The following is a 25042-nucleotide window of genomic DNA, read 5'->3' as shown; positions in this document are numbered from 1 at the left end:
GAGCCACCCCCCCCCTCTTTGAAAGATTTGGGGGTTGGACCTTGAAGAAAATGAATTTTGACTGGTGGCTCCCGAGGAAAGCCTATTCCTGGTCAGTAGCAGCTGGGGAGCAGGCAGTGAAGGGGGGCTTGCTGGGCAGTGCAGGAGGCCAGGCTGACTGCCACAGTGGATGGTCAGGGTAGAGAGGGAGCTGGGCACATAGAACCTTCTAGATTGCTTGAAAGCTCCCCTGAAAGTCAGCAGAGGGCTCTGTGAAGGATGGCAAGATCTGCTTAAAACTGTCACAGGGCTGACCTCGCTGCTTTGTTGAGAAGGCTCGGGGCAAAGGCAGCAGTGACAGGGACGAAGCCTGTGCACTAATCCAGGGAAAGGCAACACATCGCCTGGCACCAGGGAGGGGGATCAGTGGTGAAGAGTTCCAGTTCCAGACTGGGATCAGGTGGGCAGCACCAGAGTGTGCGCAGAAGAGGGTACAGGCCCTGCGGTGGAACTAGTCCTAAGAGGTTTCCGTTGGGAAAGACGGAATTAGGTTGTTAGCCTTGCTTACGGGGATTTCTGGACAGGCAGGCAAGACTGACCTTTTGTGTCTGAAGCAGTCTGAATGTAATTGGCCCCCATAATCTCAAAGGGGGTGGCACCATTAGGAGGTTTGTCTTTCTTGGAGTGGATTTGACCTTGTTGGAAGAAGTGTGTCACTGTGGGGGTGGTATTGAGGTTTTCTATGCTCAGGATACTGCCCAGTGTCTTCGGTGACTTCTTGTTGCCTGTAAGATGTAGGGCTTTCAGCTACTATTCAGCACTAGATTTGCCTGAATGCTGCCATACTCCCTGTCATGATGCTAATGGACTGAACCTCTGATGGCTGAGACTGTAAGTGAGCTACCCCAATTAAATGCTTTCTTTGTAAGAAATGCCATGGTCATGGTGTCTCTTCACAGCAATAGACACCCTAACTAGGCAGAGTCAGCTAGGAAATGTGACTAACAGACTCACAGAGGCTTTAAGAAACAGGAGTTGATTTTTATTTACAAGGTGTTTGGAGACAGAGAACTGTTGGCACTCGCTTGGTCAAATGATCACAGGGCTTATGGATCTCTTGGCCTTTTCCTCAGGTTAAACATGATTGCTAATGTTCCGGGCATCACATCCCCAATCAAGCAGGAAGAAGGAAGAGGCAGAGGCAGTCTCCCAGCAAAGCATGGGATTTTCTGGTAGATCCTGTAGACTTGCACTTCAATTACATTGGCCATACCTGGTCACATGGTCACCCAAATCTGCAGAGCAGGCTGAGAGAGTGAGACTCTATATTTTTAGTCACTAGTGGGAGGTGATGAGAAAGATGGATTAGGTCTAACAGATTCACAGAGCATCAAAGTGTCTGCCATGGTTCTCCTGGATGACCTGCCTTGTGGACCCTTATTCTTTTGGGTGTCATCTCTGTGACTTGCCATTTCCTCCAGGGACCACTAGGACCCTGGGGTGGTCCTACTCTATCCCTAGTGCCCTGTCTTGCTTCTCTTTACATGTAAGAACAGTGCACATACCTGTAGAGCAACAACCCTCAACACTGTCTTTATTTAAGAAACACACACCAGCATAACACCTCACCAGCAGATACCTAAGACAGGTACACTTCATTTAGACCTTTACAGCTGGAACACGCACACACACACACACACACATGCACTCACGCAGACACATGCATGCAGGCACACACACACACACACACACACACACGCATGCATGCACACGCATGCACGCACACATGCATGTGAGAGAGAGCTGGAAAAACACACACGAGAGAGAGCATGAGGGCAAGAGATAGAATCCCCGTTTGCCGCCACACCCACACCCTGCTACCCTCCCACCATCGTTTTCTGGAGCCCGAGCACCCAGCACACCCACAGGAAAATCTGCGCGTCTCTGGTAGTGCTATTCCCACCAGCTAAAGGCTTCAAAACAGAGGCGTGGGTTTCCTTCTTCAGGGGAAAGGATTCAGGCCTTCCTGTAGGTATCCAAGACAGCGTAGGAGCAAAAGATCCACACAGAAAGCACAAGAAGGGGCTTTGGAGGGAGAAGAGATGGGGCTGCTCCAGACTGGGGGTGCTGGGGGGAGATTCTCAGGTGACAGTGGCTGGCGATGTTGACTCTAAGAAGCCATTCCGTCACCATGGCAGTGGGGTCTTCAAACTACATTTTTATTTCCAGAGTTAAAAAGCTAAGATTTTTTTTTCTTTTTGGCTAGAATTGCAGTGTGGTTACACCAGTAAATACTGAAGATTGGCAGTTACAATCACAAGACCATTTGTATTTGCTAGGCTAGAGTTTTCCAGACCAAGGGTTCCTGTGTGTGTATTGGGGGAGGACATCTATGGATAGTGAATGAATACAGGCTTTAGAGCCAGCACTGGGAACCTCCAGGCCAGGGAACCAAGGGAATTGGATGCTTCAGTCTAGCTAACTACTCAAGCCAGTGTCCTGGGCTTTCCCCGGGAGTGTGTTAGACACACATATCCCAGGAACTGTTTCCAGGACTCTCCAGTTTGTATGACATGTACATGTATGTACATATATGTGTGTATGGTATGTCCAGTGAAGTTGGCAATGTGCTGTTCTAAGCTGGAAGCCGGAGCTCTGAGGTGAGAGGTGGTTAGCAATTCAGGAAGGACAGGCGAGAAGGAAAAAAGCTGCGGCACGCAGCAAGCCAGCAAGGCCTGAAGCTGCCTTGGTTAGGACTCTTCCCTCTTGGCCACAGCCTGCTGTGACCTCCCCTGCCTTCCTTGCCACAGAAAGGCGCATTCTTTGCTCTGTGATTTCCAAAGCATCCTTGGCCTCGGGTCAAGCCAGAGCTGAGATGCTCCTGCCACTAGGAGCTGGCTTCTCCCAAAAGCACGGACTTGTTGGGAAGCCAAGGCAGAGTGGAAGGACATTTGGCCTTCCTTCCCACTTCTGCTGGGGAAGCCCATTTGGTGAGTGGGACTGGGGAGGGCACCTTGGGAAGGTCTTTCCTGGCAGTGGCTTCCTCTTAGCACAGGAAGGCCAGGTGCTCAGAAGGAAAAGTCCATACAGAGACTTCCCTATGGGGTGCGGGGATTCCCCAGCTGCCCAGGGATCGCCAGCCTCTCATGTCTGCCTTGCTGGCATCACCGTTCAGGTTCAGGAGGGTCAGAGTGAGAGGCAGGAACTGAATGGAGGGAACTCTACAGTGCTCTCTCCTCCGTGGCGATTCTGCGCAGGTTTTCCCGGACTTTGATGAACTCAGGGGCGTGGTCCTCTTCTCTCTGTGGTGGGTTTTCCAGCTGGAAGAGAGAGACACGGGTGCATTTGGAAGGGCTGGGGGGCGGGGGAGGACTCCTCTTTTCAAAAGCCGTGGTGTTGAACCATGTCTATGGCCTGTCCATGGGGAAGCAGAAGCACCCTGAGGTGGGTTTTACAAACCATTCCAAAGTAGTGGTGGTTGTGGTGGTGGTGATGGGTATCAGGAAAATAGATGCTTGAGAGAGAGTCATCATAATTAACATGAAAAAAAAGTCTACCCTCATTTCAGGAAACACTATCAAAAAAACACTATCAAAAAGTAGGCATGAGGTAATGCAACCATTTCTGAATATGGGCAGGGGGTTGATGAGTAAATGACCTCTCAAGGGCCAGGCTGCTGGCGGCCTGGGGATTTGAGCCTTGGACAAGTTCTACCTCTCTATCCCAGATCCATTCGTAAGTGCTTTCCTCTTAATAAACTTTATCTCCACCACCATCCATGCCCCGGGCCAATTCTTCCAGACACAAGAACCTGGTAATCTCATGGAGTACCCTCTGTACCAACATGGGGGCAGTGTAAGAGACGACGGGGTGCTCCTTGGGAAGCCTGGTTCAATTGTTTATCCTTCTGGCATCGAACTCCCAACCTCTAAAATGCAGATGGTGTCTGCTCTCAGGCAGATGATCGTCAGATCTAATAGGAAAACAGGCCCAGAGAAGTGAAGCCACCATACTAGACTCACAAAGCAGGCCAGAGGTAGATTCCTGGCGCCATGCCGACCTTCCCTGGGGGCTTGGAGTAGCTTGGACTGGAGTGATGGCCTCCTACCCACCTGGTTCAATCTCTGCTGCCTTCTCAGCAGCTCCTGCCTGAAGGGGCACTGAAGCCGCTTGGCCTCCAGCTCCTCCTCTTTCTTCTTGATCAACTGATTCCAGCGACGGTGCTCCAGGACCCGCTGCAGTTCGGGTTTGCTGTCCACACCCAGGCCCCTGGAGGAGGGGAGCTATCAGGAGATTCCCTTCCCAAACTTCCCAGTCTGGGACGGCAGTTTTTGGTGACACCAACCCACCATTGTCTCCTGATGCTTGGGCAGCACCGGTGGCAGGGAGGGGAAGGGACCAGGGAAAGGGAGGGGAAGGGGTGTACCCTCGCTGTCCCATGCTATAGAGAAAGGCAAAGAGCCTCTGCATTCCGTTGCAAGGCAGGCTTGAACTATAGTAGGAGAATTTCAGCCCAGGCAGCAGAGACCAGGTGCCGTGTGGTTGCTGTGTATTTTATGAGAGCTTCTGAAGATGCTGGGCTGAGCGTTCTCAAAATCTCCTGCAAGTTAATTTCCTTACAAGGATATCTATTCATCCCCATTCTCCAAGCCAATTTTTTTTAAAGTCTAGGAGACAAGAAACAATGTCTGGTTTTCATGTTTCCTTGACTGTCAGTCACATGCAATGACCTTTAAAATGTTTCCAGTATTTACATTTCTCCTTTTGCAAATTATTTCTTCTTATTTGGTTTTTTCCTTGTAGACTAAGGTACATGAATATATTAATATTTTATACTGTGTATGTAATTTCCAATTTAATTTATTATATAGCACATATTTCAGTCTACTTGAAGCTGTTTTTCATTGTGGTGGTATTTTTTTTTGATATTATAATGAATGAACACCACACAAAGTAACCGAGAACATGACAATGTTACAATATCAAGGGAAAACAAACCCACAAACAGTCCAGGGTATAAGGGGCACTCTGCTGTATGTTGGCTGTATCTCAGAATGGAAATCACAACCAGCTCCAATACATCTGACCAGCAGAGGGCGCCACAAAAAACGGTTCCTTCACCTTCAGCCTGGGCAAGGTGATCAGAACCTTCAGAGGAGCTAAGCTCCTCAGTCACCCTCTCCTCCACTTGCCATCCTGTGAAGGCTGACTGCAGATGTGCCATTCTCCAGACTTGCCCTTGGCTCTTCTGCTTCATTGCCATCCTCTCGCCCATATGGGAACATGGCTGTGAAGAAGCCATCACTGCCCGATACCCCAACAACATCTGTGTGCGCTCTAGTTTTCTCTGCTGACACAACCCATCTCCCACCAGGGCTGCCTCCCCTCCCTGCTCTAGGCCTTCCAGGTTTCATCTCTTTCATGAAGTCATTTAGACAGCCCCACACACCCAGTACCTCCTCTGGGGCCCCACACTCTTTTTAAAGCCTCCATCAAGGCATACACTCTCTGTCTGGTATTCTTTCATTCTCCTCTGGGAGGAAAGGAACTGGGTCTCTACTTTTGTATTCTAGGTCTGGGAAGGGTGCCCCGCATGCAATAGGTGTTTAATAAGTTTATGTGGCTTCTGTGGCATCCAAGCACGCATTAAGGGGCTGGGAGAGAGGATGGGACTTTTGGGTTCTCACAGTTTCTTCTGGTGACCCCGTGGGGCTCCAGACAATGACCAGGTCAACCTCTTTAGGTAATATTTCTCTAAGTGCAGCAGGCCTGTGCAGGATATCGCTGGGCCAGGCAGCTGGGTGCCATCCTACCTTCTGTGATTCATGAGCAGCTCCCGGTGTAGCTCCTGGTGGCTTCGGGAGGCCTTTACAGGGTTCAGCAGCTTCTTGGGTTTGATGAGCTCTGGATTCCACTCTCTATACTCTGGCCGAGCCATGAGTCCCCCAATGTCTGCCCTTTCCCTCTGGATCTCCGAGTACATCGAAGCTGTAGTGATGGGCAGAGAAGTTACTTCAAGGATGTCCACAGCCCTACCCACTCGTTGGGGCACAGCTTAGTGGGGAAACTTGGGTAAGCTATCTGACCATCTGAATCTTGCTTTCTGCCTCTCTATTGTGGGCAAACAGCCACTGCACCTAGGTTAAAAGGTTGTTGTGACTACTGAAGATGATGTTTGTAAAGTATTTGGGGTACAGAAGTAAAATGACACCAAGGTTTAAGATATGGCTTGTTATGGGACTGGAGAGACGGCTCTTTTTGGAAAGTATTTGCCACACAAGCGCAAGAACCTGAGTTTGATTCCCCAGTCCTCACAGAAAAAGCCTGGCGTGATGCTGTGTGCTTGGGATGTGAGTACTGTGAGGCAGAGACAGGGGGGTCCCTGGAATTCACTGGCCAGCCTAGCCAGCCTAATCAGTGAGATTAATCCTTATCCATGTCCCAGTGAGGGACCCTGCTTCAAGATGCAAGGCAGACAGTGCCTAAAGAATGGCATCCGAAGATGACCTCTGGCCTCTACACATATATGCACACATGCACCTCTACATATGCATACATACCAAAGTGCATACATATGGGCTGCCGTTGGCTGTGCTGGATAGTTTTATGTTAACCTGAGAGTCATCTGAGAGGGGGAACCTCAATTGAGAAAATGTCTCCACAAGACTGAGTTGTAGGCAAGCCTGTAGGGCATTTTCTTAATTGATGTTTTATGTGGGAGGTCCTAGTCTGGGCTGACTGTAAGAAAGTGGTCCTGGGTGCTATAAGAAAGCGGACTGAGCCATGGGGAACAAGCCAATAAGTAGCACCCCTCCACAGCCTCTGTATCAGCTCCTATCTCCAGGTTCCTACCCTGTTTGATTTCCTGTCTTTGCTTCCTTTGTTGATAAGCAGCGATGTGGAAGTATCAGACGAATTAACCCTTTCCTCCCCAAGTTGTTTTAGGTCATGGTATTTCATCACAGTGATAGTAACCCTGACTAGGACCCTGGCAGAAGAAAAAAAAAATTACCCAAACCAAAGGGGATTATGTTTGAGTTTCTGCTTTCAACAAGCTTGTACTAGAAAAAGAAAAGGTATGTGTGTGTGTGTGTGTGTGTGTGTGTTTGTGTTTATGTAATCTGTAGTTGTTAAAGACAATTTAGATATTGTAAAAACAAAACATCTCCCCTTATTGTCTCATTCCCTAGCCGTAGTTCCCAAATTGCTGGGAGGGCTGAGACTTTCCGCCTTTTCCACAGCAGAGAGTATAGTGTGTGAAATGCAGGGGCTGCTGTATCCCTGTTAGAAAGGGATGGCTGTCATCTCGTCTGCCGAGCTCAGGTGTGACTGCTCTTGGTCCCTCTTCTGCCCGAGTACCAGAACTTTGTCAATGTACTTCAGATTCAGGCAGAAAGGCTTCTCTGCCACAGACAGGTTCCTGTTCTTGAAACACTTTAGAGAGAGGACAGGAGGCAAAGGGAGGGGAGAGGAGGGGAGGGAAGGGGAGGGAAGAGCAGAGCAAAGTTCTTTAACAAACTAGTCACAGGGGATGGCGGCTGCCTGGCTGTTAGTGGTTCGGAGTAAATACAGTGAATATTAGATGAAAGGTTTGAGTCCCTCAGCCCAGCTTCCAGAAAAACGCTCTCACCTCTTCTCTGAGACAGGTCTTTCCGTGACAGCCCTCCCGCCTCCACCCCTATAGCACTAGCAGCACCAGCCAACATGTGTCAGCTGGTGGGGTTGAACATGCTCTGTGCGGTGGGCACAGCAAGCATCTGGTCTAATACGCAGTGGGCACTAATGTTTGTTAGGAACCGGTGCTAAAACTTTTAAGGCTTTGGTCTTGGGGATCCTTAGCCCTAAGTTGGTTTCCATGTGGCAATGGAGATAGTATGCCCTATCTCACACCCTGAGACTCCACCTTCTCGGTCTCCTCTCTTCTGTCCCAGGCTTTCTCTGTCTCTGTCTCTCAGCTTAGATTAGTCTTGAACTTGTTCTATCGTTGAAGGTGACCTTGAATTTGAGGTTGTCCTGTCTCCACCTTCAACCCCAGCAAAGGAAAAGCATTAATCACCTGAAGGCGTTCTGGTGGTAGCCAGGTGAAGTGTAGAAATGTCTGCTTTTTTAAATTGAAATTTTTTTTCATACAATATGTTCTGATCACAGTTTCCCCTCCCACATCTTCTTCCTGCCTCCCAGTTCACCCAGCTCCAGGCCTTCTTTCCCTAGCTCTTTGTTGGGGGCACAGAGGTCCTTGTACTCATAGAGAAACACTAAGAGAATTAGGAATGTTAATCACACAGGGGTGTCTCCTCATGGAATATCTGCATTGCATCCAGAGAGCTGAGAGTGGATTTATTAACAACCTGGAGACCTTTTTGCTATCTGTGGAGGCAGATCTCACCCTAATTCCCCAGAATAAATATTCCAGACTCTTCCTCTCTAGACCATTTCCCATCCTTAGAAAGGTTGTCACAAGTACTTTAGGTTGCTGACTTCTATGCTGTGGGTCAGAGACCACACTAGATACTAGGCCTTTTAGCTGTAGAATGCACCCTCAAGACCACATGTACTATGTAAAAGAGTCTTTTTGTAGTCACACCTTAAGCTTTATTTGTGCACCTGGAATTGGGCTGATTGTTGCCTGGAAACCTTTCCCCAAGTTGTACTGTGTTTTAAATTTGCTGACAGTGAACTGCCTGGCCTTAGACACCTCAAAGCCTGATCCAGGTTGATTAAATCAGTCTGCAATGGGTTTTCGTTCCCATCTCCTTGCATGGTTTGCTTCCAACCTGACACCCGCAGGGACCCCTCATCTCTTTGAAAAACAAATGGGTAAATTAAAGGAAATCTGGATAAAAATAAAGAAAAAGCACAAGAAATAAGACACTCACAGATATGCACACACACACACACACACACACACACACACACACACACACACACACGTGCGTGCATGCGCACTAAAAAAAAAACTCATAAAAACACAAAGTCAGAAGCCACTATATACAAGTAAAAGATCAGTAAGATGTAGTGTTCAAACAAAGCAATTGATATGAGACAAAAAGTCTACAGAAATACTACTGAGTTTACTTTCTGACAGCATTCCACCGCTGGGGGTGGGGCCTCTGTTAAGTGTGGCTCATAAACGCATTGAGAGTCCATATTTTACACTAATTTTTCTTTTGCAAGCAGTTATCAATTGGAGATAGTGTTTTGATTAAGGATGAGAGCTTGTGTCCACTCCCCTCTCAGCCCTGGGCCCCCATCTAGTTTGGACCTGTACAGGTCCTGTACCATGCACTTTTGATTGAATTAGCAGTCTCAGAAGCAATATTTTGTTCTTTGATTTTTGAGACAGGGTTTCTCTGTGTAGCCCTGGCTGTCCTGGAAGGAACTTGATCTGTAGACCAGACTGGCCTTGAACTCACAGAGATCCCCCTGTCTCTGCCTCCTGAGTGCTGGAACTAATGGCTTGCACCACCACACCTGGCTCAGAAGTATCTCTGAAATGATAATTATTTTCTTTCTCTGTATCTTTCTTGTAAGTCAATTTATTTTCAGCTTACATTCTAATTTTTTGGTTCTTAAAATGACCACGAAGCACCTTAGTTATTTATTTGCTTTTGAGATAGGACCTCATGTAGCCCAGGCTGGTCTCAAAATTGTGCTACAGCCAAGAATGACCTTGGACTTGTTATCTGCTAATACAAGCCTGTGCCACCATGCCCGGTTTTAAGCGGGCTAGGAATCAAACCCAGGGCTCCATGCATGCTGGACAATGCATCTACCATCTGAGTTACATCTTGGCACCTTTAGTTACTTTAAGTGGGAACATTAGAAAATTGCCACCGTGCCCACCAAGGGGGATTAGTTGTTTTAGTTGCTGGGCTTGTATTTCCGGCAGCCAATGTACCAGAATGCTTTGATTCAAATTGGAGCTTTAAGATCCCTGTTCGCTCTCTACTCTGTTGCTGAGTTCTCCAATCTCTAGTTCTCTACAGAACTCGCCATGTCCCCAGCTTCCACCCTGTCCAGGCTGCCATCACACCACACTTCAATGTCTCCCTTGACTCCCTGGCTAGTTTCTCTGCCCTCACCCTCTTCGGGCCCCAGTCTTCCCAGTGCAGAACGTTTCTCGCCGGCTCCGTCACTTTTCAAAGAACTAGCTGTATATTGCCGACACGGTAAGACAGTAAGCAGAAATAAGTTGCATAACTCTTGGAAATTTGTGTAGCAATAGTATTTAAAATATAATTATTTAATAATAATATTTTTAAAAGGCATAGCTGGGCAGTGGCGGTACACGCTTTTAATCCCAGGACTCAGGAGGCAAAGGCAGGCTGATGGCTGTGAGTTCAAGGTCAGCCTGGTTTATAAATCGAGCCCCAGAACAACCAGAGCTGTTACACAGAGAAACCCTGTCTTAGAAAACCAGAAAAATCCAAAACAAAACAACAACAAAAAAGGACATACCTATATCCCCAGTAAAACAATAGGAGAGAAATTAAGTTGTATGGCAGGACACAAAATAATTACACAGAATTAAAGAATTAAGAATCTTGCACAATAGGAATTGAGAATATATGAAAAATGTTTGCCATACAATCGCCAGATGCTTGCATTCCTCTCATTTGCCAGGCATTATGGTAGCATTAAGTACCCAGCAGGGAGCTAAGCAAGTAGGGGGCCCTGCTCTAACCATTACAAATGGGACCAAGACCATCTAGGTGCTGGGGAGAGCCCCTGTGAGGAGATGAGGCTCAAGTGAGCATTGAGAGTGAAGGGGAAGCTGCTCCAGGCCTGGGAGCAGCTGTCTGGCTCCTGCACCTTGGACAAACCGGGTCTGTTCTGGGAACACAAAGGCACAGTGTGCCCAGAGAGGCATGATCCGGTGGTGGAGTGTTCGTAGAGGGTGGACAGTTGGCTTCAGATTTGGGAGAGGGCGAGGCATATTGGATTTCTAAAAGGTCATGCTGGCTGCCGTGTATGGGAAATGGCCAACAGACTTCAGGAATTTTTATTTCCTTCACTTTCAGTGTGCTGCTTCTGTCTGCTTGTTCCATCCCCATTACATTCCAGAGAAACTTCGGCTTGGCCTGGCTGTCCATCTTCACCCCCAGACCACCCCCTCAGTCTTGGTTTCCAGGGTCCCTCTGGGAAGACAAGCCTTGTCTGGCTTACCCTTCTGCTGTCACTGTCTTGAAATACCTCATGCACATGTAAGAGTAGAGCCCTTCATGTTGTACTGGGCCCTGCAGATGGGATCACCTCACACACCAGGTCTATCAGTGGTTACTCCTGGCTTAAGGATCTCTCTGGGAGTTCACTCTTTTTAAATCTGTGGTCTATGATGAGGCAGGGATCTCTAAAAGGGCGGCTGCAGCTGGGAAAGCTACCTGTGCCTCTCTAAATGCTGAACTTCAGTAGGTATGTGTGTGCGCGCGTGTATGTGTGTGCATGTGTGTGTGTGCGTGTGTGTGTGTGTGTACAGAATGAAGAAGGAAGAAGGGCTCATGGGAAGCCTCAGGGTTTAAGAACTACAATATGAGTCTTCTAGACTTTTAATTTGATAAACAAGGCTTCCGAGTGGAAAACTCTGTGTCGGTCCTCTCATGGAAGATGCTGTTGTTCACCGGAGGCCTTGGAACCTTGTGGTCACAACCTGCCTCACTAGGGTGGCAGCTCTGGTTGCTGGTAGGAGCCCTCTATTCTTGGTATTTGATAGGGCACTATATAACTCCAAAGCAGAAGAAGATTTGAATTATCCTGGAGGTCATGTTGGGCACCTTGGGTAGAATCTGGGGTCACTCCCAAAGCTGCTGGGGTTCTGAGCAACCTAACACCATTCAGGATGTGGCCATGATGAGGCCAAGAACTGGGCTTTAGACAGGCTAGCTCTGAAAGAAAATGAGCTGGCAGGGGAGAGGAAGGGCTGGTGAAGGAGGAGCTATGTGGCCAATACTTTAAAGGAGACATGGAAGTATCTGCCGTTCACACCTTGAGTTGAATTTCAACTCTGTTCCCAAATCACTGAAGATTTCTGAACTGCGGATCCTCACAAGGCTCTTGGCAAATGGCTAGCTCTGGGTCCAAAGGCTCTGTGCTGGTTCCCAGGGCTGCCACAGATGGCAAAGCAGCCTGTGAATTGCACTCTCAGGTAGTTTAAACCAGGAATAGCGATGTAATATTGCAGTGTGGCCACTTTATTAGCTGAGATCACTGTTAAATACATCCCGATCCTAGCCTTGGATTGAGTTCTCTTATTTTTTTTTTTTAAAGAGGGGACAATCATTAAGTCATTAAATCTTAACCTTGGCTGAATGTTGGGGTCCTCAGGAGAACATTGGAGTCACATCTCAATCCCAGTTCAGTAGGTAGGTGTACATCTTAGTGTTTGAGAGGCTTGAAAACTCCTGGGTGACTCAATAGTCAGATGCCTTTGCAAAACCAGAGGAAGGAAGGAGGAAGGGAGGGAGGAAGGGAGGGAGGGAGGAGGCATTCAGGCCTCATTGCTCCAGCCAAGTGATTCTAGCTGGCCATGGTTGGACAGTCACTGCATGCAGGTCTGGTTGAGAGTACACTTAGGTTTTTAACCCAGGCATCCTCTTCTGGAGAATCCTGGTGTTGGAAGACTGAGGAGCGTCTGCTGGGCAGGAAGCTCTGTAGCCAGAAGTGTCACTAAATGAGTGGCCTGCGTGTCTCTAAGAGGGCAGTTGGTGAGGCTGACCTCTTGCAGGGGGCAGCCGGAGAGATAAGAGTGAAGAAGAGAGACCGAGACCTCTGGTTCTCCCCAAGAGGTCCTAGAGCTGCTTCCTAGAGACTGAGCCAGATTCTGGGTGTACACAGCTGGGTTGGAACAGTAGCCTTGATACCAATCTCTGGTCCCTTCCTGGGCAGTGAAGACAGAGACAGAGGAGAATGATAATCTTGCTTCAGGTCAAACTGAAAACAGCTGTGGGACTAAGGCTGATGATGCCCAAGGTCCTCCTACCCCGCTTTGAGGCAGAGCTCATATATGCCATATGTGCTTCAAACATGCTATATAGCCAAGACCTTGAATTCCTGATTGTCCTGCTGCCTCTCAAGTGCTAAGGTTATAGGTATAGCCACCATGCCCCATGAGTGAGGTGCCAGTGATCAGTCTCAGGGCTTTGGGCATTCTAGGGAGGTTCTTGACCAACTGAGCTACATTCTTAGCTTTGCCCATGGTCTTAATGTCCCTTCTGTCTGCTTTCCGACGACCTTCAATGTTCTTATTGTGTTTCTGTTACAAACAAGTGACACTGGCTCTAGCCAAATGTCCAAGGTTAAAGCAAAGGCAATAGATGGTAACACGCAGGCCTAGCTAGTCAGGCAAATAACCCATGCTCTCTGACCTCTGACCAGTGGAGGTCATGGCATCCACTCTAAGGTCGTTGGAGTGTAAAAGGATACGGTGTGCCCAATGCAGTCTGCACAGTACTTGGATTAGCAAGGCCCACCCAAGGCAAACTGTAAGCCTCCTGTCCTGCACGTTTTGGGGGTGAGCATGGGACTCGGTCTGAATCTCATGATTGTCCTGAAGGCAACTCGTTTTATAGTTGAGGAAGTCAAGGCCCTTTATGCCAAGATACATGTTGGGTAGTTAGCAAAGCCAGGATCTTTGGACTCCAAACCTAGTATTCTTTCTATCATGACACTATCTCCCACAAATGGCATGTTTTTGACTCAGTAGAGCAGATTTACTTTACTTTTACATTTGCTCTCTCTGTGTGCTCAAGAAACCTCTGGGAGAAGCAGCTGAGCCCCTTTGACAGCTGAGAACACGAAAGCCCGAGAACCAGCCTGTGAGAAATGCTAACACTACCTTGCCACTTGAAACCACAGCCCTGGCAGCCTTCACCCCCATCCCCCAAACCTTCCTGGTCCAGCATCAATAACCTCAGAAGGGAGGCTTTGAGAAAAGCTGGCAAAGGAAGGAAGAACATTCAGAAAAGTGACAAGCTGGCGACCACGTGTCCTGCCTGCCCTTTCCTCCCTGCGGGTGGCGCACATTTGTGCCTCACTGGCCGGTAGCCTGAGAACATATCTGGCAACACCTCCCGGTCTCCCTGCAGCCTCAGGCCAACCTTCTTGAAGCTGCCTGTCCATCTGAACAAGAGGACTCCAGACTGGCTTCCTCAACTCTCTGTCTTGGTTCACTGAAACTTTCTAGGCAGTGAGAAAAGGAGTTGGGTTTGAAGGGTGAGCCATCAGGGTCCTTTGCAAGGTTAAGAATTGTACCATGCTGTTGGGCAGGAACCAGCATGAACAGATCTCCCATCCTGCTACCCATGTGGTCTGGTGCCAGCCCATTTCACCTGAGACTGACTCAGGAAAAAAATCACTGCAGGGATTACCATCCTTCAAGCTAAGAAAGCCACCAGGATTCAAGTCACCCAGAAACCTACATGTAGGGACAGCCTCAAACTTAGAAACCATCTTGCTTATAGCAGCCTATAGTGACATGTGATCCCCTAGGGCCTGGTTTCTCTAGTCTCAGACTTGCCCTGTACCAAGCATTGCTAAAGCCAAGTTCATCAGCAAGGTGGACACTACCACTAGCCTGCATTCACAGCACAGGCGGAGAGTGCTGTGCTATGCATCTGGCCCTGGACCCACTGAACTCCTGATAAACTGAGAAGGTGGGTAACTCCTTCTTAGGAGCAGGTCACCCAACCTCAAAGACGCCATCTGATTTCTCCAGATCACATTGTCAGGGGCCAAAGGAACATGAATCTGAGCTGAACTCTGGTGCCCAAACCCAGGCTCTGTGTTCTCATTGCATATAGAACCCGGGCTTTTGTTTATCTGTGGATTATTTAGTGACCCCCCTCTTCAATAACCCTACACACCCCTATTACCCCTATTGTGTAATAATGGATCTAGGAAAGGCTGTAGCAGGCATTAAATTACTCCCAGTATTTAGAAGCAAAAGATCCACCAGGCTCCAGAACTGTAATTGAAAGCCCACTCAATCCCTGTCCCCCACCCCCACTTCCAATCCCCGTATCATTCACCCCAGTGAGGCAGAGTCTCCAGGTACCTAAATCCGAAGGGCTCAGTTACCAGGACAGCTTGCTCTGGTGCTCCCAGGTCGCTCTCCTTCCCTCCACCTTCTCCCAGAACACAGCCTGACAGCTTGGGACAGAACAGAGTCTCAGAGCAGTGTCTGGTCTGAGCTGTGAGCTCCTCTGCAGCTCTCAGACTTAGGGAACCCTAAGAAGGTCCCAGGGCTGAGGCAGCCGCCCCCAAAGGGCGGGACTTAGACTCCCGAGATGGGAGGCAGTCTTGCATTCCTGTTTATTCTGATATCAATAAAAAGGAACTGTTGCTATAGAAACTGTTATTTCACTTGGTGAGTGGCCATGTCCACGACTCAGAACACCATGTCCAAGCCACCCTGATTGAGAGGCACAAATAAATACCTGTTTTGTCAGACTGATGAGGAATATGAATCATGCCGAGCTTTGTTCCCATCAAGAAGGCATCTAGCTACTGTGGAGGAATTTCCCTTGTTTGTATGGGAGGGAAATCCAGCACTTCCCTCAAGGAATGGGAGCCATGCTCCCTGCGGCATCAGGGACTTCTTTAGAAGGGTCTCTTGGGGTGCTAGCAAGAGGAAAACTGTTCCTTGAGCCCAGTTCGTGGTCATCCTCCAGGCTCTGGTGTCAGTAACATTGTGACATAAAGCTGCCATTTACAAATCTGTTGAACTACATGGGACACACCTATTGGTGGTTTGAATAATCCATGCATACATGGGCAGTGGTGGAACACACCTTTAATCCCAGCAGTTGGGAGTCAGAGGCAGACAGATCTCTGAGTTCGAGGTCAGCCCGGTCTACAGAGCAAGTCCCAGGACAGCCAGGCTAAACAGAGAAATTCTGTCCCTAAAAAAACCAAAACGAACAACAAAACACATATAATACAACACATAGAACTTCGTGCCTGGAGCTTCAAAGAAGTAGCAGCAGGATGTAGTAGACAGGAGGAGGGTAGCTGATAGAGTCTATACCCAGACCTGACCTGATGGCAGCCCTCTCTGTGCTTTGGTTTCTGTGGCTGGGTAATAAAACCTCAATGAGATGGTGTCCACTAAATATACCCTACAGAGAGAACTGTCATGTGCTAAGGGCCCCAATATACATGCTTGTTCTTGGTTACAATGAGACTGTGTGCAAATGAAGCTGAGGACATGGGCAAAACCCCCAAGCAAATCCACATGCTCGTAGATCAGAGACCTTCCCCTTACCTCTGAACTATCTTCCACTTGAGCACTGGGAGTGTTCCTGCTTTTGGCATTATCCTGTGTTCCCCAGTGAGGAGAGCAGCACCTGCCAGTGAGACTAGGTCTTTATCCCAGTCCGTTTTCTCATGAACTTTGGTTGTCCAGGAACTATTAGGACCAGGGCACACACCATGGTAAGCAGATGCATTGCCCATGCAGTTTGGGGTTCTTTTTGGCCACAGGATCTATTTATTTAGCTAACATCTACTGAGTATATACTGTATTCCTGTCATGACCTAAGTGGATATATGATGGGAAGGAGACAGACGGTACCCCTGTCCTTGGGGAATCCACCTTGGGGGGGGGAGAGAGTACAGATGAGGAAGACACATAGAAAACACCAATCTGTGATGCATGACTGTGCAGAAGGTTAAAGTTGGAATGAGAGAAAGGCAGTGATCTAGAACTTGGGAAGGGTGAGCATGGCAGAGAGGCTGACTCATAAGAAATTGGCCATTGTTTATGTGGGAGATATTTCCAGCATAAGGACAGCTAGTGTCAAGGCTCTAGAGTGGGAATGAGCTGGGAATAGTAGCAGAAGGCCAGGAAAACTGCAGTGAGGAAGGAGGGAGACGGAGGGACCTGGAAAACGGACCTGTGGGAGGGTACTTCAAGCCTGAAGCCATAGAAGCCTAAAGTTGTGCATTCTCAGGCATGCAGGCATAAGACAGTGTTCTAGAAACAGTGTATAGTCCTCTATGTTTATTGCTCCCAACTTCTGCTTTTCTGGAAATTCCTGGAATGGTAGCCTCCCCCAGCTTCCCACCCTGGCTGCTTCGTTTCACTCAGTTCTCCTAGTAGAATAGGATGACTAAAGCCTTGTCAGGGGCTGGGGGTGTAGGTCAGCTGTAGGATGCTTGCCTAGCATGCAGAAAGTCTTGGAGTCCATCTCCAGCACAGTGTAAAACTGGGTGTGGTGGCTGATACCTGTGATCCCAGGACTGGCGAGGTAGAGGCAGGAAGATCAGCAGTTCAAGACCCCCCTCAGTTACATAGCCAGTTCAAGGCCAGCCTGGGCCACAGGAGCCCTCATTTAAATAAAACAAAGGACTTGTTGACTGCTATTGCTACCCTTTTCCTTCTTATCTTATTCAACAGAGAAGGAACTGGGCGCTTCTTTGGGGATTTCAGTGGCCCATCAAAACCAACCTTAGTGCCTTCCAAACACTGAGGCTCTAAGGGTCCTAGGGAAGGACTCTAACAGCTTCTGTTTATGCCCGGAGTCCCCACATCAGCCTTGGTCACTATTCCTACTGTTCACCCACTCTTCTAAGACATCCTGCTTGATGAATGGCCAAGGACACCTGGACAAGAAACATCAGTGCTAGGTGTTAGTGCCACTGTGTGGCCGGGACTCTTTATGTTGTTCTATCTAAGACTTTGGGAACAGCACAACTTGGTGCAGACCCAACAGGCTCACCCATAGGGGTGGCAGCCCGGAAAGAGGAGCCTTACCTTATTCTTGTGGTGATTTCTGTCTCAATCCTTTGATGCTGGCTATGGATTCGACATGAAGTATTCCCCACAAAAGTTAAAGTGCTGAAGCCTTAGTCTCCAGATGTGCTGCTAAGAAGTAACTATGTCGTGATGGCCTTACCTTCATCAATAGATCAACGCACCGATGGGTTCACAGTTGAATAGGCTATCAGAAGGTGGGGCCTAGTTAGGGGGAGGAAGCAGGTCTCTGGGATGGGGTGATTTTGGGTACATCTTATCCCTATTCCTTACCCCTGGATATTATAAGGGAAGCAGTGTTCTTCCATCACGTTTCTGTCATGTCATAGTCTTTTGTTTTTGCTTTTATATATTTTTATTGAGCTCTACATTTTTTTCTACTCCCCTCCCTGCCTCTCCTCTCCCCTTCAACCCTCTCTCAAGGTCCCCATGCTCCCAGTTTACTCAGGAAATCTTGTCTTTTTCTACTTCCCATGTAGATTAGATCTATGTCAGTCTCTCTTAGGCTCCTCATTGTTGTCCAGGTTCTCTGGGATAGTGATTTGTAGGCTGGTTTTCTTTGCTTTATGTTTAAAAGCCACTTATGAGTGAGTACATGTGATGTTTGTCTTTCTAGGTCTGGGTTACCTCACTCAAAATTGTCATGGTCTTAAAAGCAATCGAAGCAGCTTCCTGTCATGTGTGAGTGCTTGTGACATTGCACAGGAGATGGGCAAGCAGAAGCAAAACCACAGCCATCAATAAAAGAGATTGCAGCACCTTACGATGGGTGTAGTCAACCTCCGTGCCAACCTGTAAAGAATGTCCCCCACATTGTAGGGGACAATCACACCTACAATGAAGCCCCTTCCCTAAGAAAAAAAAAATAAGAGCATACATAGAGAACCCACTTCTATGTACACAAGTTCGTCAGAGAGGCCACGTCTAGGGGAGTAAATCTCAACCGCCATTGCTAGGTATCTCTGGATGCGAAAAGCAGAAGGATTGGGGCGTGCTCATAGAGTGTTGTATCAGAACTTTTGATGGGACCTAAATAAGAAATTTTGTGTATGTGTGTGGGGTTCTGTGGCTCAAAAGCAGGACCTTGGGCATGCTAGGTATGTGAGCTATCACTGAGGTCCTTGCCTGGCCCAGTTAGCATATTCCCCTAGGGGAATCTTTTGTATTAAAGTTTGAGAACTACTGTTTGATACAATGCAGTTGTAAGCCCTTGTCCTTTGTTACTGTTCTGTGAGGTTTGTGGCTTAAAAACAAGCAAACCCATCCACACATTGCTTTTGTCAGAGAAAAGCAGTAAGGTCGCAACAGCGGCGGGGGGGGGGGGGGGGGGGGGCGGGGGGAAGCCGCCTCTTCCAAGCAGTTGTCCTGAGGAATCCTGTACGGGTCACGTTTGTTTGACTTGAATATGGGAGAGCAGGGGCCCTTAAGCAAATGAATTCTAGCAGGAAGATTGTTCCAGAAATCTTCAGGGTTCAAGGTGGAGCCACTGCTTTTCTGTCCCCTGCTTGTCCTCTCTTCTGAAACAAAGAGCTTTAGAAGTCCGTGGGCAGCCCCGCAGCGGGAAGACTGAAGTGCCGCGTTCACCCCGACGCATCAACGTGTGAGAGGGAAGGGTCCTGAAGCCCAGGGAAGGCGGCTAGCTGAGTGCCGGGGCGTTTCTTGCGGTAGCGCAGGGAAAACCTCCCCAAACGCTTTCCTTTTATTTCAGCTTAGTTTTCTTCAGCTCAGGAGCACCAAAGGCAATTCAGATGGGCCCACAAACATCAGAGAAGTTTCCATAGCAACTTGAACATTCTCCCTTGACCCTGTGTTTTAGAGCTTCAATTTCCAAAGAGGCCCACAAAGTAGTCCTAGGATCAAACTGGCCACCTCTCTGGCCACTCCAAACATATTCTAATGAAAGGATCCCCGGGGCAGGGGAAGAAGCTTGAGGGTGATTGTGAGTTGGGGAAGAGTTGTTTTCCCAAGTTTGAACTGGAAGACATTTACCCCGGGGAAAGGATTTCAGGCGTGAAGACGGGAAGTGGGGCAGGGCCGCAAGAACCAAGAGTTCTTTTGCTGAAAACTGGCTCTGAACCCGTTGCCGTTGGCATAGTGAATTTGGACTCTAAGAGTGATCTTACCCTATTTTATTTGCCTTGCAGTGAGACGAATCAGGATATATTCTCATGTCTCCCCCCCCCATGTGTATGTATGTGTGATAGGCAGATCATAGTAAACCATAAAATTTCAGAAATTCATGGTTGCATGCCTGGGGGCTGGCGGTGGGGGAGAGCAGCACTCCTAGAAGAATTTAATTCAGATAAGCAATGGATTTTTTTTATAAGTACGTACAAGCATATCCATTTTATCTTTGGAGCTACTTGCAACAAACTATTCTTTGTTGTTTATGTGAGGTTCAAATTGTACTAAAGTTCAATTCTTTCATGCAGTGTTCCCTGGGAGTAATAGTGAAATGGAGGCTTTTCCGCCCCCTGGTGGCTGACAAGGAGTACAGACACCTGAAGAGGTACCCTGCTATCCAGGCTGCAGAAAGAAGCAGTCCTCCCTAGGGTGAAAGTAAAACATGCCGGGTAGACTTTTATGGGGGGACAATAGCTTTCCAGGTAGACTGAGTGTGAGTTCTATCACAGAGTGAGTTCTTCCAGACAGGGGAAAATGAGTATATGTGTCAGTCCAGACACCAACCCGGATCCACTGTTGTCCAGGTAGAGGACCTTCAACATGCCTTCCTCATCTCTGAAACTGGACACTTGTTATTCTGATGAACAGAGTTCATCAAACAGGGCAGGGAAACCTCAGCCCCAGAGTTGGATCACCTGCCTAAGTAACGCTATTATCGTAATACCTCATGTAACAGCACTAAAGTTCCCATTCAAGTGAAAACACTGAAAATACGCTAGGAAACAAATGTACAGGTAAACTATGCATGGGATAGACTAGAAGGCAACAAACATCCTCAGGTGTAAGTAGAGGCTGTCTGTAGTTAGTAGGATTATGGGGTAAGCTCTGCCCTTTTGTTTCTCATCCAAATATCTATAGATGCATTCATCACTAGGTTGCGGAGATGGGAACAATTGTCCTCTCTTTGTATAAATCAGTGATTCTCAACCTTCCTAATGCTGGGACCTTTTAATACAATTCCTCATGTTGTGGTGGCCCCCAACCATAAAATTAAGTCATTGGTACTTCACAACTGTAATTTCGCTACTGTTATAAATCATATTGAATATCTGAAATGCCGGATATCTGGTGTGCGACCCCTGTGAAAGGGTCTTTGGAACTTTGGAGAGGTAGCCCTGAGTTTGAAACTGTGTTCTGCCTCTGAGGTAGATGGGAGAGTCCTTAGCCGACTAAGGGCTGCTGTTGCTGCTCCCTGGAACGGTCCACTTACTAAATGGAGAGGATAATTAGTGGGTCCTGGTAGAATCATGAAGGTAGAACTAGACAACACTTGATGTTTCTAGTGAGTGCTCCATCAGTAAGCACCCAGTCCGCAGGGAGGCTGCTGTCTCCGTCTTGGCTTGGGTGTGATAAGTTAGGGGACGAGCCTGTGACCCTGAAGCTCTGACTTGTCCGTGTTGAAGCTCCAAGTTGAGAGCGGATTCACAGCAGCACTTGCTGCTAGAGAAAGCGCAAGGTCTTCGGATTAGGGAACCTTGCCGTCAGTTTTAGGAAAACTGACGCCCCAAAGGCGAGCTTTGAGGTTTGAAGTCTGATTCTTTGATTGGGAGTTGCTGGCTTTATGCGGGTGGGGTTCAGACCCTCCGCCAGGAAGGCACTGTTGGTCCTGAAACCTTGGCCAGTTATTGTCTGGGGGCTTAAGGGAACCCTTGTTCAAAAGTTCGCAACCGGTAACTGGGCGGCGATATCTGGGCGACGGTAGGGGTGGGGCGCAGCAACACTGAGACCAGAGCTCTAGGCGGACGCCGGCGGCGCCACTACAGCGAAATGCTCTGACCTACCGGCTGCCTTAGCACTTTTGGTCGCATAGTCCGTCGGCCAACCACTGACTGAGACCCGCTCCTTGCCCGGGCAGAAGGCAACTGGCCAGGGAGCCAAGTCCTTTGACACTTTTGAATCACTTCCTCAAGAGGGCAGGGGTCCCAGTGGTTTCCAATTGTTACCTTTCCCCAAACCCTCTCCCGGAGTTCAGTTCCAGACGGAAACATCTAAGTCCTCACTAAGGGCATATTCTCCTTTTTTTTTCTATATCTCGACGCTTTTCCAAATTATTTTTTATGCTGATCATATAGTCATTTATTTTATTATTTGAATAAAAGGCCTTTAAAGTGTCCTGAGCAGAAAGTACAGTGCTTATCCGCACATAAGCCAACAAAAAATTTAGAGGTGAACACCTGTCATCCAACAACATCCTCAAAATTCAAAAGGCCTCCTCATGTCTCCTTCCCAATTTCTGCACGCCCACGTTTAGCAAATGCTTTCTGAGCTGCCTGGACCATGCTGTCCCCTCGTCATGGACAACCACCTACGGGACATCAGGGCCAATACTCGGGGCTTTCTTCCTCCGCGGAATTCCCGCTTTGCTGCCAGACCTGCCTCCTACTCTGGGCTGTTTTCTGCATGCTCTTGGGGACACTGCCAGATACTAATCCCGACAGGGACCTCGCAGAGCCTTGGCAGGGAGGACTTGGGGTCTAAGCAAGGGTCTGCTTTTGCGTACGCTCATCTGTTTCCACACCCAAGAAGAAGGCAATCGATGGGAGAAAAAAACGGGAGAGAAGAAAAGGAATGATGGAGAAATGTCGAAACTTGGAGATGATGGGGAGGAAGAAACCTCGGCACCAAGGGAAGGAGGGACTAGAGGCGCTGAGGTCTGCAGGGGGCGGTCCCGGTGGTTCCCACTTACCCGACCTGAGCAGCATCGCCCGGTACAGCCCGGTAGCCTCGGTGGGCGTCTTGGACCACTCGCCCAGCTTCTGCGCCATGCCCCGAGCTGAGTGTCCCCACCGCTGAGCCTGGACTGAGAGCCTGAGCAGCGTCTCAGTGATAGTGACGCGCCAGGCTGCTCCACCCGCCCGCCCGGGGATCTGGTTACCGTAGGCTCCTGAGACACTGCGGTGGTGTTAGAGTGCCGGGGCCACAGGGAGTCTCTGTGCACGGAGCAGCCAGGGCACAGCGTGCCTCTGGATACCTTTGCAGCATCACATGGAGCACTGCCAGCCTCCTTCCAGCCTGACCTCTTGCTCACTTCACCCTGTTCTTGGTCTCTGGCCCCAGGTGAAGGCTGTAAGCAGGTATGGAATTCGGAAGAGCCATTACTGGCATTTGTTTCCAGTCGGCTGGTCAAGAGAAAAAGACCAGAACCCTCATCTGAGATGCATGGAGAGCCATACATAGTTCTTCGCCCACAGGGTTATAAGGTGAGGCTTGGCAGGCGGATCGGTGAAGTGCTTAGAACCCGCTGGGTTCAGAGCAAACACTTTGGACTCTGAGAATGTTGCTGAGTTGGCAGAGTGCTTGCTTGAACGAAGCCCTGGGTTCGAGATCCAGCACAGCATAAAACCCGGGATCCTGGTGCACACCTGTAATCCAAGAGTTTAAGAAGCAGAGGTGGGAGAATCAGGAGTTCAAGGACACCCTCAGTAATGTAGCTAGTTTGAGACCAGACTGGACTATGTGAAAGGTGTCTCAAAAAAAACAAGCAAGTAAACAAACACTTCCTAAAGATTTAAGTGGTACTGAGAGGTAGGATTTTGCTGGGGTAGGGGGAAGCTGAAGAGGGAAGTTGGTAGGATGCCATATGACTGACTTCTCTGGCTTTGTGGTGTTTTGTAAACAGCCAGAAGAGAAGACCAATGGAAGAGTCTGAAGGGCAGCATTCACTAGGCAGATGTGGAATATGTAAAATGTCCGGCTTTGCCTGCACTGGGCTACACTGCATCTAAATAAAACAAGAGAGTATAAAGTATGTACTGTTTGTGGTCTAGGTCCTTTAACCTTCATAACCCTTCTAAGTAGGGTCTCTTAGCATTCTGACTTAACAAAGGAGAGGAACAGAAGCTCAGAGAGGCTAGTCTACTTCTCCGAGGTCACTCAGCATGAAGCTAGGACACAAATTCTGATGGCCTGACCTGAGACACTGATTCTTCTCCACTGCTTCTTTTATAGAAGCCTCTCTTCAGAGCAGTCCTAAAGTGTGGAGTCTTCCCTCCAGTATAGAGATGAAGTCATTGAGACTCAGCAGGTGAAGTGACTTGGCCATACTTCCACACTTAAGATCCAGCCAGTTTCTGAATCCATGAAATTTGTGTCTGAAAACATGGGAGCTGTCTAGGGCACTGGACGGTTCAAGGGTGTGCCTGCATGGGCCAAGAAATGATGAGTTAGCTGTTAAGGCCTTGGACCCACCACCATAACCCCCATCTCCTCCGTGTGCTTCCTGTCATCCTGTTTTCTTGCTCTTTGGTGGGCCAGGCCCAGCTTTTGTACCAGAAGTCCTTGGAGCTCAGCTCTTTATGCACCATCCAGTGTCCCAGAGTACACACGACACACCCCAAACATCCTGAAGGATCTCAGGTGACCTTGACCTTCAGGAGCCTCGCTGATTGACCTGGTTGAGCATGATTGTCATCAACAACTAGCTGTCAGCACCACGCATGACTTTCCTCTCACATCCTTCCTTCAGAGCACGGTAGGACAGCCATCTTATGGTGCGTCTCATTGGACCCACTCAGTGGCTCTCTGATCAAGCTTCTGTCCCTCTGGAGGACCAGGAGCGTAGGTTCAAGGGACTTGCCTTTGGTCACTTCACTGGTTAGTAGCAGGGCTGGGACTTGAACCTAGATGGCCCTATACCTTGCTGCCATGGACAGAACAAGCCCCCTATTGAGCAGAGAGGGACTGAAGAAGAGTAACTGAGGGATGTGTACTCAGTGCACACGTGGAAAGATGTCTCTGGGTAAGCCCTGGTAAATTGCAGGGAGGTCTGACTCATCTCATCCATTTAGTCTATACATATCACTTTTCACCGTGGGATCTGGCCAGAAGAGGGTGTCAGATCCCCTGAAGTTATAGGCCAGTGTGAGCCATCCTATGTGAGTGATGGGAACTGAAAACTGGTCCCCTGCAAAACAACAAGTATTCTTGACCCAAGTTATCTCCCCAAGCCCTAATTACACTCCTTAAAGAAATGTATTAGCTTTTTCCTGCTGTGACAAAGCACCCAGGGCAAGCCATTTAATGGAGGGAGGACTGATTTTGGCTCCCAATTACAGAGGCACAATCTATAGTTCTTTGGTGCTCTTTTGCCTGGTCAGGTGGAGTATCCCAGGGGGATGGACGTGTCATAAC

General features: G+C 48.6%; 1 protein-coding gene across 3 annotated transcripts; it reads right to left on the bottom strand.

Moving 5' to 3' along the window:
* Positions 1–999: 999 nt before the first annotated feature.
* On the bottom strand, positions 1000–22709 carry Fam107a (family with sequence similarity 107 member A). Of its 3 annotated transcripts, none has more exons than XM_087906302.1 (4): positions 22599–22709; positions 5793–5967; positions 4092–4248; positions 1000–3299 (listed from the first exon to the last, which is right to left on the bottom strand). In XM_087906302.1, exons 1-4 carry the CDS (start codon positions 22675–22677, stop codon positions 3201–3203), a joined length of 510 nt encoding a protein of 169 aa, XP_087762428.1. In that variant the 5' UTR covers positions 22678–22709; the 3' UTR covers positions 1000–3200. The 3 variants fall into 3 exon arrangements, with proteins under 3 accessions (XP_087762428.1, XP_048277219.1, XP_048277217.1); XM_048421262.3 differs by lacking the exon at positions 22599–22709 and adding an exon at positions 15052–15265; XM_048421260.3 differs by lacking the exon at positions 22599–22709 and adding an exon at positions 15029–15262.
* Between the last annotated feature and the right edge of the window lie 2333 nt (positions 22710–25042).

The sequence above is a fragment of the Myodes glareolus genome, chromosome 5, assembly GCF_982192425.1.
Source record: "Myodes glareolus chromosome 5, mMyoGla1.1, whole genome shotgun sequence".
Classification (NCBI taxonomy): Eukaryota; Metazoa; Chordata; class Mammalia; order Rodentia; family Cricetidae; genus Myodes; species Myodes glareolus.
This window is presented reverse-complemented; position numbering and strand designations above follow the sequence as displayed.

Coding starts and splice junctions, on each gene's coding strand:
- Fam107a (XM_087906302.1), bottom strand. CDS start 22,677: ATGGCGCAGAAGCTGGGCGAGTGGTCCAAGACGCCCACCGAGGCTACC. Junction 5,968..22,598: donor GGCGATGCTGCTCAGGTCGG/GTAAGTGGGAAC, acceptor CCATCACTACAG/CTTCGATGTACTCGGAGATC. Junction 3,300..4,091: donor GGCAGCAGAGATTGAACCAG/GTGGGTAGGAGG, acceptor TCTCTCTTCCAG/CTGGAAAACCCACCACAGAG.